Source organism: Olea europaea, chromosome 20 (genome assembly GCF_002742605.1).
Source record: "Olea europaea var. sylvestris chromosome 20, O_europaea_v1, whole genome shotgun sequence".
NCBI classification, from domain to species: Eukaryota; Viridiplantae; Streptophyta; class Magnoliopsida; order Lamiales; family Oleaceae; genus Olea; species Olea europaea.
Window position 1 is genome coordinate 424,396 of NC_036256.1, and position 18,124 is coordinate 442,519.

Sequence of the window (18,124 nt, forward strand, 5' to 3'; positions counted from 1 at the left end):
ACTTTTCAGTCCTTTTCATTTTATTTTCTTTGGGTGTATTAGTTCTATTAGAAAAATAGGTCTCTAAAGTTGAATACTTGGAACGAGTACCTGTTATGTTGTGTTCATCTGACTGTGCTAGAAGAACTGCAGGACCAAGAGAACTAAGAAAGGGCAATGGATTCTTAAACCAATACACATCAACATCACTCAAGAGCACATTGTATCCGAGCTTTAATATCTGCAAAACCACTCTAGACTTGACTTTAGTTACTTTCTGGAAGCACTCCGTTCCAAAATGACAGTTATCAAAGCTGATGTTTGTTAGAGGATTTGCATACTTGAAAACAGGAAGACCCTAGCATCACATAGATAGAAAAGCATTAATATTATGTGTACATGAAACCTTCATGCTCATGAACAACGTTAAGTGCACGCTGGGTGGGGAGGATTGCAAATCTTGGATAGGATCAAGAAATAGAAAGAAGTTAAAATCTTGTTTATTATAATGTTGAGTCATGGTGCAAGTTACCTGCAAAACTGCAAAACCATAAATTTCATGGTCAAGAGCACCGACCAAAAAATTTTCGAGCTGCAGGTGGCGTAGCCTGCACACCCAGCTCATTAGCATATCCTTGTAACTGTATCCAGCAATAGCTAGTACAATGGTCTTATTCTGATTAGCACGATTTGACAGTAGAGTTTCTAAGGAGAGTGGAAGTGAAATTGATGTTAACAGCTCTAACTGGTCTTTCACAGAGCATCCCTTTATTCTGTCAAGTGATTTAACAACATTAACACAATCCAGAATTTCCTCCTCTATTGACGATAAGGAGATGCCCTTTTTCCTTAAGCTCAGTGATCTCTTGTATCCCAACGAATAAACAATGTTTTTTGAGGTATTTACAAGAAGATAGTTCCCACCACATTCGAGAAATCTAAACAGGTTAGAATAATTTTCTTCACGCAACGAAATCGACCCGTACAGCCTTCCTAGATGGGAATTGCCAATAATCTCCCAACTTCTCTTCTCAAAATTGGAAACATTAAAACCTTCAATCAACAAATTATTCTCTTGGTCAAGATCATTAATGTAGAAATTCGAAATGGTCCAACTTGCATCAAGTACAAGCCTAAAGTCAGACGACAGGGCTTCAGTGAGAATCCAATGGTTGTGGAGTCCCTTTCCATACAGGAATGGAGGTAAGACGCCATAGTGAAGAGGAACATCTCCATTGTTCCACGCCATAAGCATTCTATCTTCACATGGTTTAAGGTGAGAATTCTGAGCAAGAAGCTCCTGCAGCTGATGGAAGAGCAAAATGTTAAAATTAAATTTCTCAAGTCCCATCCAGTCTAAATCCAAAACTAATTCCTTCATACCTTATGAATTCCAATATGCTTACCATCATCGGCTATCCAATGTTTCTTATTTGAGTCTAAAAGGAAAGGAAAATGGGAAATAGTTTGTGATGAAGCAACAAGAAGCCAGTCTTGATCAAGCTTGTAAGCATACTCAAGAGTGGAAATAAAGTCCGGTAGAAGAATTGTGTCAGGATCAATCAATACAGAAATATCTGATGATGATGCCAGGGACCTTGCAACCATCGTATGAAAAAAAGGGGTACCTAGAAACCTGAACAGAATTTCAAACCATGAACAAGTGTTACAGTAAATTGAGATATTTCCTAGCTAATTGAAAAGCACCATACAAAGTTGTTCACCATAATAGGAAAATCAGAAAATTCATCCACACAAAAGCCCTATCCATTTATTAGCTAGCCACTGGCCTGGATTATATCTTTGGAACTGCAATTAGATAAATCAAATCGAAAAAACTCATTCTTGCTTAGCTAATTAATTACAAACACTATTTTTAACTCAGCCATATAAAACATAATTTAGCAGCTTCTACAGTGATTATGCACCTTAGATTTAATTACATTAATCAACACTAAATTCCTCTAAAAAAGGGGCACAGCATTATAAGATAAACAATAATCGAATAAAAATATCGTTGACCCTTACGTGAAATCAATATTAGGCTCGAGTGAGACCCGAGAACCAAATTCATCTGCAAAAGAGATAGCAGAGGAGTCCTGGCTAAACAGAACAATATTAACATTTTCAGGTAAACTTAGCCATGATTGAATAGCAAGAACCTGCCTTTCCCCAACTAAACCAACAAAAGGCCTCGGTGCAGTAAATATGGTGATTGTGGGATTACTTGAATCAGCTAAATCATTTCTGAAAAAGCTTGGTTTCTTGATGTGATTTTTGAAAGAAGAAGGCAGAAGCATTTGGGTGTTGTATAAGGAAACACCTATCAAGAAAAACCCACAAAACCAAACTAGCCATAGTCCACTTTGCATTGTCTGAAAATTTGAAAAATGACTAAATTGATTAGAGATGCAATTACATGTAATAGTTATTTAAACACAGAATCTAAAGAGTAGGGAAAAAATTCACCTTCCTGTAATAAATATAGCGTAAAAGAAAAGAATGTTGAACTTCCATTTTTGATGTTCTTTTTCTTGTTTGGGTTTATAAAACATAGAAACTCTGTGTGGTTTGAGGGGATTTCCACAGGAAAAAGGGGTGTTGAGAAGAGTGGAAAGGCCACCACCTCCACGTTTGGCCGCCAACACCGCCGTGAAAAGCCCGGTGGCAAAGGGAGAAGCATGTGACCCGTCACAATTTTGAATCTTCACACTCGTCAATGGAAGTTGGTGCATCTAGCACTGCCCATGTTTTCTTAGATAACGACAAAAACGAAAGCTACATTTTTAAGGAAAACGTCAAATGTTGAGTAGTTAACCAATTTATAAATAAAAATTCAGTTAGGCTGCTAAACATTATTGAATTTGNTTTTTTTTTTTTTTTAATTTATCACATCTAAAATAACTTGTGATTGTTTAAGAATAAGAAGTTGATCTCTAAAATCTATCACAAATTGGATCGTACAATCCATCTCAATTCTTTTCTTTGCAGTAAGCATCACTATCAAAATAAGTAACTTACTTACTTTTAACTTTATTTAACAAAATGTCATTTATTTTAAACTTACTTTTTCACGTACGGATAAAGAATCGCCAAATAATAAATTAATAAAACGAATTCATACTGCAGAAGTTATCATTGATATGAGTAATAGTTGTAATTGTAATACCAGCTAGATTTTCCTCTTCTTGCTTCTCACAAAATATTAGCTATCAATGGGGCAAACTAACGAAAACATATGGAGAGGAGAGGGGATTTAGCCTTTATATATAAGAAATAATTGAGTCGTCACATTACGACTAGAATTCTAATTAGGGTTTATTTTCGGGCCACATACTTAAAATTATCACATCATATTAATTACAACTCGTGAGGTGTAAAATGCCCAATTGATCACCTAACAAATTTGGCCCAATCACAAATATCATTATGGGTCATATATCTAACCCGTAAAATTTTGCAATCGAATGTGAAGCCCACATATGGAATTATTCCAACATTCTCCGACTTGGGCAAACATTTGATTGCTATAACAAAGTTTTAACACCCGGGTTAGATTACATAGGTGGCCACAAAAGTATAACTCCAATGATGACACTTTACATAACATGATCCGGTCCAACAAGAGTATTAACACTGAACATGGAAGTCATTACACCAATTAAGCGATGTAAGACTATTACACAGCTACAAATGCCAACATCCTTATGGACATGGATCCCCATCCTTCAATCAATGTGGTAGTATGTGGTATGAACTTAGCACCAAATGTGATAAAAAACTGTGTTAATTCATATCGGTCCTCATAATACTTCAAATCAAAATGAAACCACATGTCTCCAAAAGAGACTCATCTTATATTTTTTTCTGTCATATTTCGATCTTACAATAATGTTATAATAAAAGACATAAGCCAAATGCATGCTCAAAATAGTTCATGGATTGGGGAAAAATATTTTATTATCAGAAAGGGCTGTACCCGAAAAAATATGGGCTACCTACGTACCCTGCAAAAAGTTCAAACCAAAATGTTGTCCTTTTCCATAAACAACTCCCACTATTCAAAAATATCAAATGTTTCCACAATGCCCATATTAGCAACATAAGTCTTAAAGACTTTTGGAGCGAGTCCTTTAATCAAAGGATCTGCGATTATTGTCTCTGTATTGATATACTCTATTTTCGTCTGTCCTTCTTTGACTCTGTCTCTAACCACCAAATATTTGATGTCAATATGCTTTAACCCACCAAAACTTTTATTGTTCTTTGAAAAGAATTCTGGTACACTGTTATCACAGTAGATGGTAATCGGTCTTGAGATGGAATCAAAAACTTTCAACTTAGAGATGAAATTTCTTAACTAAATAGCTTAGATTGTAGCCCCATAACATGCCACAAATTCAGCTTGCATAGTAGAGGATGGCACTAAAGTACCAGCTAACGTGAAAATATAACCTGAGGTTGATTTTAAATCATCTTGACATTCAGCAAAATCAGAATTTGAATAGTCTACCACCTCAAGATAACTTGAACGCTGAAGTGTAAGCATAGAACTTTCAGTTTTCTTTAAGTATCTCATAACTTTCTTAGCTGCTTTCCAATGCTCCTGTCCTGGATTCGACTGAAACCTACTAAGGACACTGGCTACATAGATTATATCCAGTCTAGTTCAAACTTGAGTATACATTAAGCTTCCCACAGCACTAGCATAAGGAATCATTTTCATAGATTTCATTTCTAGATCATTCCTTGGACAATGAGTTTTGTTAAACTTATCTCCTTTATGATGGGTACATCACTAGGTGCACAGTTCTACATATTAAACCTTTCTAGAACACGTCGTATATATACTTTCTGAGAAAATCCCAGCAAGCCACGATTTTTCTATCACGATGTATTTCAATTCCAAGCACATAAAAAGCTTCTCCGAGATCTTTTATCTCAAATTTAGCAGACAACATTTTCTTTGGCTCATGAAGTAACCCTAGGTTACTGCAGGCGAGCAGAATGTTATCAACATACAATACAAGAAAAATAAAATTTCTTCCACTGATTTTTAGATAAACACATTAATCAACAGTATTTTCAACAAAACCAAGAGATGTCACAACCTCATCAAATTTCAAATACTACTGTCGAGATGTTTGCTTGAGATCATATAAGGATTTGTTTAACTTACATACTAAGTTTTTTTTTCCTTTCATAACAAAACCTTCAAGTTGTTTCATATAAACCATTTCAGAAATATCTCGATTCAAAAATGATGTCTTAACATCCATTTGATGAAACTCCAAATCGTAGTGTGCCACAAGAGCCATGATAATTCGAAAAAAATCTTTCGACGAAACAGGGGAAAAGGTTTTAACATAATCAATGCCCTCTCGTTGAGTGAAACCTTTTGCAACGAATCTTATTTTCTTTCGTTTAACATTTCCTTTTAAATCTAATTTATTTTTGAAAATTCACTTTTTATCTACAGCTTTAGCATCTGGAGGAAGTTCAACAAGTTCCCACACTTTATTCTATTCCATAGAATTCATTTCATCTTTTATAGCATTTATCCATTTTCTGCCTCAGGACTTGTCAATGCTTGATTATAAGTGGCAGGATCAACAACATGCCAAATATTAAAATCACTCTCCAATAAATATATAATATAATCACTGGGCAATACATATCTTCTTTCCTCTTGTGATCTCCTAACTTGTGGCTCAGGGACCGATTCAATCATTGTTGGAGGAATTAAAAGTTCCTCGGTTCTTCATTAACTATTTCAATTGATTGAGAACCAACCCTTTCCTGTATAACATGAACTGGAATAACAACTTGATTTTGTTCAACAATAAGTTCTCTCAATGTGGAACTCCTACTATTTCTAAAATCATTTTTCAAAAATTTAGCAATAATGGAATCAACAATTCTAGTGCCACAATTTGGACAGTAGGACTTATATCCTTTTGATCTGTCCGGATACCCAATAAAGTAACCAAGAGTGGATTTTGAGTCTAATTTCTTTATAAATGGATTATAAATCATAACCTCAACTGGACATCTCCAAACTTTAAAGTAAGCCAAATTTGGCTTACGTCCTATCCATAATTCAAAAGGTGTCTTTGCAACAGCTTTACTTGGAACTCTGTTTTCAAAGCTTCACCACACAAATATTCAGGCAAATTTGTTCTACTCATTACACTTCTAACCATATCTTTTAGGGTTTGATTACGTTTTTCAGAAACACCATTCTGCTCAGGTGTCCCTAGCATGTTGTATTGGGGCACTTTTCCACACTCCTGTAAAATTTTTGCAAAATCACCCATATTTTGACCAGACTCGTCATATTTCCCATAGTACTCACCACCACGGTCGGACCTTACAACTTTGATACTTTTCCTATATTGTTTCTCTACTTCCAGTTTGAAAACTTTGAATTTCTCAAGTGCATCTGATTTATCGTTAATCAAGTAAACATATCCATATCGTGAGAAATCATCAATAAAGGTTATAAAATATTTGTTCCCACATATAGTAGAAGACAAAGGTCCACAGATATCAGTGTGTATCAAGTCCAAAATTCCATTACTCCTAGTTGAACCCTTCCTTGTAGATTTAGTTAGCTTTCCTCTTATACAATCCACACAGGTTTCAAAATCAGAGAAGTCCGAAGAGGGAAATATCTCATCTTTTACTAATCTTTCCATTCTATCCTTAGAGATATCACCCAAATGCTTATGTCACAACATAGAGGATGATTCACGAATTAAAGTCATTTTCTTTGATACACTGGTAACACATGAGACATCACCGAAATGAGCCAAAGATAATTTATATAAACCATAACATAAAAGTCAATTCCCAATCAAATGAGAACTCTAAAATAACTCAACATCTCCATTACCAAAGCTAAAAGAAAAACCACAAGCATCTAATTTCGATATAGAAATTAAATTCCGTTTCATTTGCAGTACAAAAACTGTATTTTCCAAAACAAGAGAAAAACCAAACTCTAAAGTCAACTTCACTACTCCTATAAACTCAACGTACAATTGAACTCCATTTCCAAGACTCAAGCTCACTTCATTCTCACTTGGCCTCCATTTGCTTGTGAACCTCAACAAGGAATTCGCAATGTGAATACTAACTCCAGAGTCTAAACACCAAGAATTCAAAGGCACATCTATAAATAAAAGACTCAAAATAAACTAAGACCAATGGAATTTTAACAGCCTTTAGCTCAGATGATATATTTATAATGTGGTCTATGACACCACTTGTACGATCACATCTCATATTCATCAATTTATCTATCAGATCCCCAGTTTCGACTTAATAAATTTCTTGCCTACGGCATCCATAAAACTTTTGGCATTTTCATTATCGGGGATGACACTTAGAATGAAATCAGATATCGATCGCTTAATAATTTTCAAACAGAGTTTGTTGGCCCTTTCCCACTTTTCATACTCGTCTACATATTCAACAATACTCTTATCTGTGGGTTTCTCAACTTTTTCTCTATTGCAAAATTCAAACCCAAAAGATCAAGTGCTATTTCTACGTCTCATTTCTATCTTACATAGTTATTCCCAGTCAAAGTTTCAATAGCAGAGATGAGGCATTATAAACTGTGGAAACATAAAATATCACACTCAGTATCATCCAAACATAATATATGCAGTCAATTGGATGATAAAATATCCATCTAATTAACATGGGCCATTAGTTAGATAATCCGTAATTCAAATCAAAATCATTTGAATTTCATTAGGTAAGAGCCTAGATGCATCATCATAAAGTCACATTTGGGCCGACAATACAACATGCTATAAGGTACTCTTAAAACACATCATGTAGCTAATTAACAAAATTACTTTGATTTTCGAAACACCAACATCTTTAGGTAGAAGGAAATGTCTAGACCAAAGTAAGCTCGTTAACTGTCTTATGCCTTTTTCAAAAATATCACATATAATAACACTTTTGGGCAATGTATTATATGCAATAAATCAGAATCGTTGTGTGTGCCACTTTGACAGCTACCACCCATTTTTATTTTAAAATACTTCTCTTTGTGGGAAAACAAGGACCATCTAAAAACCCATGAAAAATTCAATCACAAAACAATAATTATACATAATCATCAATTGATGAAAGGCAAAAATCTATATGTGATTGAGAGACATAATCGGCAATGAAGTTTCAAGATATATGAAAAATGAAATTTAAGGGCACAAATAATAGCAACATTCAAATAAATATAAATATTTTAATGAGAATATAAAAGTTGTCAATTAATTTTATTGTTATTATTTAATACAATTTTAATCGAGTCAATTTTAAATAAAATTTTAATTGGGTTGAAATTGAAATTTTAGGGTCAAACCTTCTAAAAATCCAATTTAGAATCCCTCTTCAAAAATTGCAAACTGGCCCATTTTTGAAATTATTAATAGAGCCCTCAAAACTCCTAATATCTCATAAAGGCCCCTTATTTAATAATTGCGTTTTGACCTTGGAATCAAGTATTGCAGATGAAGCCTTGAAATTTCACAAATTGCATGCGAGGTCCCCATCACTAAACTGCCCATTCGTTTTCTGAAAACCAATTGCTTCCCCCCTTTTTTTTGGGCGGCGCCTTGATTTTTTCAATCTCATCATATATATGCTATAAATCTAGTAAACAAAACCAATGGCTACTGGCTAGACTAATAAAACTTGTCACCAACAAAAACGCAATCTCTTGAACCTATTTCTTTCAAAATCAGCAATTACAAAATTAATTATTTATTAATTTTTATTTTTTTACAACGCAGACCCATAATTTCCACCCGCCTCACAACTTAACGTTGCTGGATAGTCGTTAGTCGGCGAAGGCGGGTGCTTTGGGCTGGAGCTTCCGAGTCTAGATCCGAAAAAGAATGAACTAAGCAATGAGGTGGAGAATGAAATACGTGATGAAAAAGGCACATAATTCACGTGATTGGGAAATTTTTAAATTCACTGCGGATGTTTTCAAGAAACAATAATTATTAAAGAAACAGGAAAAAAATAGAGAGTAAAGGCAAAATTTTGGTGAACAGTGGCGGCAGCATTCTTCAGATATATATCTTATAAAAGAGAGGATGCAAAATTTAAGTTATTTTATGAAGGATTATTATCTTAGCATTAGACTCTGATATCAATTATTGAATTTAATTGCAATCATATTAAGAATTAAGAATCACCAAATAATAAATTAATAAAACGAATTCATACCTGCAGAAGTCATCATTGATATGAGTAATAGTTGTAATTGTAATACTAGTCAGATCTTCCCCTCCTTGCTTCTCACAAAATATTAGCTATCAATGGGACAAGCTAATAAAAACATATGGAAAGGAGAAGAGACCTAACCTTTATATATAGGAAATAATTGAGTCGTCCCATTACGACGTATCTGCTCGACGAGTAGGTCTTGCAGTTAAGCTCCCTTTTGCCTTTCACTTGAGGGCCAATTTCTGTCCGACCCGAGGAAACCCTTGCACGCCTCCGTTACCTCAAAAATGGAAGAAAAGTTGGAAAGTGAGGAAGAAAGAGATGTAGAAATTGAAACAGCTTACGAAATGTAGGGGACTAAACAGGAACAAGAGAGATCCGCCAAAGAAGATCCTTCTCCTTTAGTTTTGCATTAGATTAAGTTTTTTTTTTTTTGATACGAATAAAGAGAGTATAGACTCATTACATCCATAAAAAAAAATGAGAATTTACCCGAAGTAATTGAGCATGAGAGCCAAATGGTCAATGAAAATCAATTTCTATCCTTGGTAATTGAGCGTGAGAGCCAAATGGTCAATGAAAATCAATTTCTATCCTTTTTTTTTTCTTTTGAGTTTATCCAATTTATCGTGAAAGATAAGAGGGGATAAAGGAACCATATGTTGATTGTCCTCTAAAGGTAGGATTTGAACCTATGACATCGGGTTTTGGAGACCCACGTTATACCGATCGCCAAATGTTCGGGAATTCCTCTATTCAATCATTTTCCTTCTTCTTGTTGCTGGTTATCTCATTCGTACACATCTTCTCTTAGCTTTCAATTCGCCTCTGACCATCAAATCAAATGTGAATAACTCGTCCTCCTCTCTTTAGAATTCTAATTAGGGTTTATTTTTGACCCACATACTTAAAATTACCACATCATATTAATTACAAATCGTAAGGTGTAAAATACCCAATTGATCACCTAACAAATTTGGCCAATCATAAATATTATTATGAGTCATACATCTAACTCGTAAAATTTTGCAATCGAATGTGAAGTCCACATATGGAATTATTCCAACATATATTGGTTGGGAATAAGATCGAACTAAGGCTAGAATTTGGAATGGGCAAAATCATTTTTTTTATGAAGTTCTTTTTTTTTTTTTTTTATGTGAACAAGTCGTGCTTAAAATAGGGTCGTGGTATGAGAAATATGATGTACAAGGTTTTTATGGTTTAAAATATGTAAAATATATATTTGTATAGTAGTTTGACCATATGTTCATGGAAGAATTTTTATAAGGGGGATTTGGTAAGAAGAGGCTAACACTTTTCTGTCTAAATTAGGCTATAGCAACACATTTCTTTTTCGTATAATTTTGACCAAAAAAAAAAAGAAATAGGTCACCCCCAAAATTCATGTCCAACTCAACTTTAAATTTTAATACGATATAAAATTTTATTATATTTCAATCTCTTAAATGAGTGAAGACAATTATAATCCTGTTGCGGCAAAAAAAAGGAAATGTAACTTCCGCCTAAGATTTTATAATATGGTCCTTGGGTAATGTAAAATGACATATTGTAATCTGAACAAGGTTGAGACTAAAAATAAGGAAAAGTTATTATTTTTTTCAATTGTTTAATTTAATAAGTTAAGTTAAATAAATAGTTTTTTATTTTTTATTTTTTTATATGTTAAAGTTATAAAAAAACAAATTAATTATTTTGAGACAAGATTGTGAACAATTATACTATGGCGGTCCAACCAAGTCTGGTTTCACGTGACACAAAACAACATGTTAATTGTTAAATATAGGGCTGGACAAAACTCCCGAACCGAACTCGACAGTTCTTCTTAAATTAAATATCCGGACGGGTACCCGAATCGAGAACCGACGGATACGGTTCGGTTCTCGGTTCTAGACCAAGAATCGAAAAACCGAATAAGAACCGAATTTTCCTTATTTTTTATTTTTTTATATTGAATAAATCAAATTATTTTAGTTTTTTCTAAATCTAATTTTTTTGGCCCAATTATTTATTTCATTTTTAATATTTTTTTTAGCACATCAAGCATTTAAGCCTATTTTAATATTCCATTTTTAGTTCATTTGTGTTTTTTCAATTTTTTCTATAGAGTTTCTTCTTATGGCAACTCAAGAAATTGACGATTAATCAAATAGCTAGTAAGTATTAGCAATACTTAAAAATATTTTATTTCTATGACTTTTAATTCATATTTAATTGTTTTATGTAGACTTGATTTTGAAGGCTGAAGCAAGGGAATTATTGATATGAATTGTCGATATTTTAATACTAGTATCTACTTTTTGGTATATGTATACATTGGTAAATTAATATTATTGGACAACTTGTTACTTATATGTTTTTAATGGGACTTTGTTAATTTGTAAAAGCCATGACTCAACATATTATTAATTGTATTTATGCAGTGTTGTAAATGTTAAAAAATGTAATTTTGGTACGAAACCGAGCCATGACAGCCGCCTGCGTTGGCTCCGTCAGATTCTTTTTCTATATATTGAGTGGCTTCTCGACAGCAGTGCATGCTTGCCTGGATCCACTTGAACTCACTCGAATTTTTGGATCAGCCACTAACTGTACTTATATAGAAATCACATAATTCCTATATATTTTGCCCTTCCAACAATTTTACGTTCCCGAGGTGAAAATTCTGCTCCGACACGGAACCATTTGAATTCGTCATTCATGTTTACAGCTTAGAAACCTGGTACTTCATGTCTTTGATCCTGTTTGCTAGATATTTGAAGAATGCACAAGTTTCTGTGGATGCTTTATCAGTATGGTGATTGGTGAGTGTCTGTACATATTTTTGTCCACAGCAATAATTTGCCTCTGTTTTCACGATAATTTATTCATATCAATCAAAGTGAAAGCGATAAAATACTTGGAGAATGATAAGATTAAATTGGAGATATTTAAAATACTAGAGATGTTATTTCACCGAGTTAAAAACTGCTTATAAATTAAGAAATTATAATGCATTTTTATAACAATTAGGTAAATTGTAAATATTTATAAGGAGATCATATTTGATGGAATAGTATTGAGTGTTGGGATTGTGCGTCAACATTGTTAAGAAAAGTAATCCGAATTCTTATATGTCAATTATTGATATGGGATTTTACCCTTAAAAACAGTTATCACTTAAAATAAGAGTTAGAATATGAATAATGATATCACAATACTTTTACATAATGAATTAAGAAAATTTACAAATTTATTTCTAATTAATAGCGCATCAAGTACATATTGTTTTGGTCATTTATACGGTCCCTTTTTCATTTAAATTAATTTAAATTTCCTTTGGAATAATTTAAATACAAAATTAAAATTTTAAATTATCTAGAACAATGCTTAATGTTATTATTGTTGTAATGTAAGTCCATTTTACGATTGCTAAAGCAAACTATTCAATTTTGCAGCACGAACAGAGCGGGATGGACCGCCATGATGGCTTTTGGATTCAATGCAGCAATAAGGTTAGTTAACTTATAATTAAAAGAATTAAGGTAATTTGCATATTGTTGTAACATTTTCCTTTTAAAATTACATTAATAACAATATCATAAATGTCCTATTGGCTTAACCAAGTTTAACATACCTATAAATAAATATTTCTTGCAGTGTAAGAGTCCCAAACGAACTAGGGGCTGCTCATCCAAGAACGGCCAAATTTTCAGTGGTGGTGGTGGTTGCTTCTTCCTTCATAATCCTCCTCATCATCGCCATGTTTCTCCTCATCTTCAGGAATCAATATCCTTCCTTGTTTGCAGGTAGCACCGCACTCAAAAAACTTGTATACGAACTCACACCGTTGCTTGCATTTTGTATTATTATCAATGCTATTCAACCCACTTTATCAGGTATATCATTATTTATAGATGTTCTTTTTATGATTTCCTATGATTTTGGGTTTGTCACTTGAAAAACATATCTTGAAAGTGTTTTTATGTTATTTATTGTGTCTATGAATTAAAAAAAATTCCCTAGCTACAAAATTTTGAAAGAATCTATCTTTACCTTTTTAATTTTGGTTAAGGTTAATTGCGAACACAAAGAGATGAAACCCTTCATTTGAGCAACACGACTTTTAATAAATAATTGGGAAAATTGTAGCTGCAGTACCAAACATTACATTTTTATGCAGACTTAATCCAAATCTTTGATGTGTAGGAGCCACGGTACCAAACCTTACAAAAATTAACACCTGAAATCCAATTGGACTCATTCTGTTAGTTGACCAGAGACAAGTATTTGACCAAATCTTAACTAATTTTAAAAGGTTAAAATGTAAATTTATATTTTATAATAAAACAATTAAAATTAAAAACCTAAAAACAAATAGACTTCATCTCCTCCACACTCTACACATACCTACCTTCCAAAAACCAAAATCGGGAACCACCCATCGCCACTCACCCAACCGCATGCCCAACAACGTCACCATCACCACCCACCCCCTCATGTTCTTTCCCAATGAAGAAATCAAGCCTCAGATCCGCTTCTTGATGGGATATGATTTCTGTAATCAATATAGAACAATTTAATCTTTTTCACTATTAATCCCAACTCAAGATTATTTCTTTCTAACCTTCCTGGTAAAATCAAAAATGAGGTGACACTCAAGCAAACTCTTAATTGAGCAATTGAAAGGTGAAAATTGCATAGGGTATTCTAATAACTTAGATAATTGGTAGAGTTTAAGTTATGGTGGTGTGATAGGAGGATTTTTCTATTTGGCCTCTTACTATTCATTTTCATAGAAAAATCTATATTATCCTTAATGAAATGATTCTTTCTATATTGCAACATATATCTTAATCTTTAAACTATTTTATCTTATATTTATTCTATTTTGAATTTTAGCATATAAATCCATTCTTTGATCAAGTATATTGAATAATCTGTAACATACTGTTTATATTTTTCATTAAGTATATTATATTCTTCTGAAGATGCATTCATATTTTTTAATTGAGAAATAATATTTTTTTATTTCTTTTACCATTTTTCTAACAAATTATCTAATCCTTCAATTGTATATCCTAGCTTTAATACAAATAATCATTAAATCATGCAATTAATCTCTTTGATTCTCTAAGATCGAAAAAGATTCATTCTAATTTTAGCAAAAAATTAATAGCTTTACCTTAGTTTTGATTTGGATCTCTATTCTTAGAACCCAGTGACATTTGAGCTCTGAATATGTAAACTGATTCCTTCAATGGCCTCCTGCATTCACGAAATTTTTATTATTTCAGCTTCTTGCTCTCATTGTATCAATTCTAGATAATAAAATTCAAGACTTCTGTTACAGAAAAATTCTCTTTTTGTTAAAATAAGAAGGAAACTTTCTATTAAATCCTTCAAGAAATGTTGGGAATAAAAATTTGAAAACTCATATTGATATCAAAATATTGAAATTGTATTTCTATCAGAACTTTTACAAGATTTCCATTTGGTATACAAAGATTTCCAGAAAAACTAGTTTTTCAGACTAAGAATGACTTAAGAGTGACTATTGATTACAATTCGAGATTTCAAGATGATTTCTCTCTATTACAATGCCTCTATTTATACAAAAATATGAGGCTCTATTATTGATATATTACATCATTCAGTACATCAGTAAAGGCATACTTGCATTTCTATTATTGTCCTCTTTGGACCTGCATCTTCATTTGCAACATCTGATTAAATGAGCTCCCATAATTGTCCTCCTTTTTCTTTATCTCCACATGCTTTTTTCAACTCTTTTTTCAAAGAGTATCTTTCTCTATTATTGTCATTTATCTTTTATGTCTTCACATGCAGTTGGGGCACTCTCTTAACTGGCAGGATTCTTTTATAGTGGTAAGACATCCTGAAAATTGATGTATTTCGAATCTTGTAATGTAATCTTTCAAAATTTCTGATTTTCCATGTCCTCCATTTGATACCAGCATCCAGTTTTCATATTGGCACAAGCATGAAAATTTTTTATCAAACAAATTTTCAGTAATATCGTATATAGCTTTAATTCCAAGTGCTCTTCTATGTCTGATCCATGATTTTGTCACTGTTGAAACTTTTCTATCATTTTTCACTACATCTATCTGAAAGTTGGCTGCTACATACCCAATTGATATTATATGTTCAATTGGATAATAAACAACTCCATCGTATTTAGGACTTATTGAATAAAATTTTAAATATATTCTTCGTCCCTTAGCAAATCTTGATACTTCTTTTATGAATATATCATCAAATTTCGAAATTTCAATCAAATCTTTTTCTGGATATATCAAATTCATAAATCCATAATCTGTCATAATCTTTATAAACAATGGTCTCCTCCTTCCATGGCTGTTATTCTGGGATAAACATTATTTTCTGAGAGATGAAATATTAATCACTTATTTTTATTTCATAAGCAATTCTAACTATTTTAGCATACTCTTCCTCTTTTAGATCTAAAGGGATTGTATCATCCTGGTCTATGATGCTGATTGTTTTGAAATCTTTTTTTATCTCCATGTATCATCACTTTTTTGGTTGGTGTTATTGAAATGGAATTTGCATTTTTATCAGTTGGTATATTGTCACGTCTGGGTCCACTGTTGCTTCCAACTGTCCCTGTTTGATATTGATTTGGAAAACTCATTTCTAGGTTCTTTGATATATCTGTCTCAGACAATATATCTTTTAGTTGTACTGCAATAATATCAACTTGATTTTTCAGTTTCATAGCCTCTTTATGATGCTCAGTAGTGATATTCAATAATATTTTTATATTTGAGTTGAACATCTCTGAGATCTATGTTGCTTCAGTATTTATATCTTTAGATTCTTCTTTAAGAAAATCTGTCATTTTTTGTATATGCAGGATATATTTGTATAATTCCATGACCTTGGTTTTATCAATCACCAAATTCTATGTTTCTGCTGAGAAAATCTGCAAGAAAATTATTAACTCCTTTAATACGAACAATATCAAAATTATAAAATGCTAAATAAGCTTACCATCTATGGAGCCTTCTGTATTAAGGATATGATGGTAGTTTATTTCTCACTAATCCTGCAACTTGAGATTTATCAATTTCAACAATATATTTATTGGATAATAAAAATAATGAGAACTTTTTTATTCCTCTAATAATTACTAGTAATTCTTTCTCATAAGTGGTATAATTTATTTCTGTTTGATTAAAAGTTTCACTTGAACATCTACAAATTTCATTTAAATCTATTTTTAATATTGCTACCCAATATTTATTTGATGCATCAGTATTAACAATCAAATTATCTTTTTCATCTGATAATCTTAATTTTGATAAATTTTTACATTCTTCTTTTAATGATTTAACTATTTCTGTATGTTTTTTATTCTATCCTTTAGTATTTGTTTTTCTAAGTAAAATTTGTATTTTATATATTTTCTTAGAAAGATTTTCAATAAAATTTTCTGCATAATTTAAACATCCTAAAATTTTTTATATTTGTTCTTTGAATTTTAATTTATCTGGAGAACTTTCAATCTTTTTAGATATATGGGTTTGCAATTTTATTCCTCTCTTATCTATTGATAATCCAAGAAAATATATCTCTTGTTTTTCTATTATAGATTTTTTTTTTGAAAAGTACAATTCCTTCTTTTTTGTATTCATTTATGAATTGGATTAAATGATTCATATGTTCTTCTTTACTGTTAGAACATATTAGTATATCCTTTATATAAACAATTAGAAATTCATTAAACTTTTTAAATATATTATCCATTTTTTAAAACATATTTGTGGTGCATTTTTTAATCCAAATGGCATCACTAGCCATTTATATTTTTCTTAAGGTGTATTAAATGCAGTATATTGTATACTATCGTCTTCCATTTTTATTTGCCAAAATCCTGATTTACAGTCGAATTCAGAATAATATTGTTTTTCTTTTGCAATGTTTATTAAAACTTCTTTATTTGATAAAATATCTCTATCAAATTTAGTATATTTATTTAATTATTTATAATTTATAACCATTCTAGTTTTTCCTCTAACATGTTCAGAATGTTTCATAACCATAAAGGCTAGAGTACTGTGAGGTCCATTACTTGGTCTAATAAGTTTTTGTTCTAACATTCGTATCTTCTATAATATAAATCATTGGTCTGATTTTTATTATAACATTTTCTGCAATTCTATCTTGGCTTTAGGGTGATGTGGTTTCTAAAATAATAATGAATTTTCTCCATAAACTTTTTCTAATTATTCAATAATTTTTTTAATACTTATTTCTATTCCCATTTTTAAATTTTTTTATACAATATTCTTTTATTTTTTATTTCATTAAATATGATTGGTTTTTTCTCTCCTTTATCATGATGTTGGGATGGCTGAACTCTATAAGGTTTAAATTCTCTTGAAATTTTTAATAAGTGTCTACAAGGTGTTTGTAAAATTATTATATAATTATTTTGTTTATAATATTGAAATTGTTTTATAAAGTCATTTCCTAATAATATATCACAATCTAATTTATCATATTTATAAATTTTATTTATTGTAACTTGTTTACTTCTAATAATTATACTAACTTTATCAACACTATTTATTATCTGGGTATTTTCTCATGTGACTTCAGTTATTTTTATATTATTATTATTATTATTCTATGATTTTATCAGAAAACTTTTAAATATTGTTATATCACTTTTCGTATCTATTAAAGCACAAGTTGTTATATTTGTTTCCACAATAGTAACTTGTATATATACAGCTAATGGAAAACTTATCTGATTATTCATTTAGTTCTTTTTACATAATATAGTTTGTCAATTATGTACTATATATAATCATTCTCTTTTTATACTATATTTTTGTAATCC

The 18,124-nt window shown here is 31.5% G+C and overlaps 1 protein-coding gene across 1 annotated transcript in view; it reads right to left on the minus strand.

Moving 5' to 3' along the window:
- The window catches only part of LOC111369269 (beta-arabinofuranosyltransferase RAY1), a 7,255-nt gene extending 4,641 nt beyond the window's left edge, over window positions 1-2,614 (minus strand). Inside the window, exons 1-5 of the mRNA XM_022990719.1 lie at window positions 2,449-2,614; window positions 2,008-2,354; window positions 1,363-1,615; window positions 512-1,285; window positions 3-337 (exon numbers count right to left, since the gene is read on the minus strand). Coding sequence (XP_022846487.1) covers window positions 3-337; window positions 512-1,285; window positions 1,363-1,615; window positions 2,008-2,354; window positions 2,449-2,496 — 1,757 coding nt within the window. The 5' untranslated portion in view covers window positions 2,497-2,614. The remainder of the gene's footprint in view (window positions 1-2; window positions 338-511; window positions 1,286-1,362; window positions 1,616-2,007; window positions 2,355-2,448) is intronic.
- Between the last annotated feature and the right edge of the window lie 15,510 nt (window positions 2,615-18,124).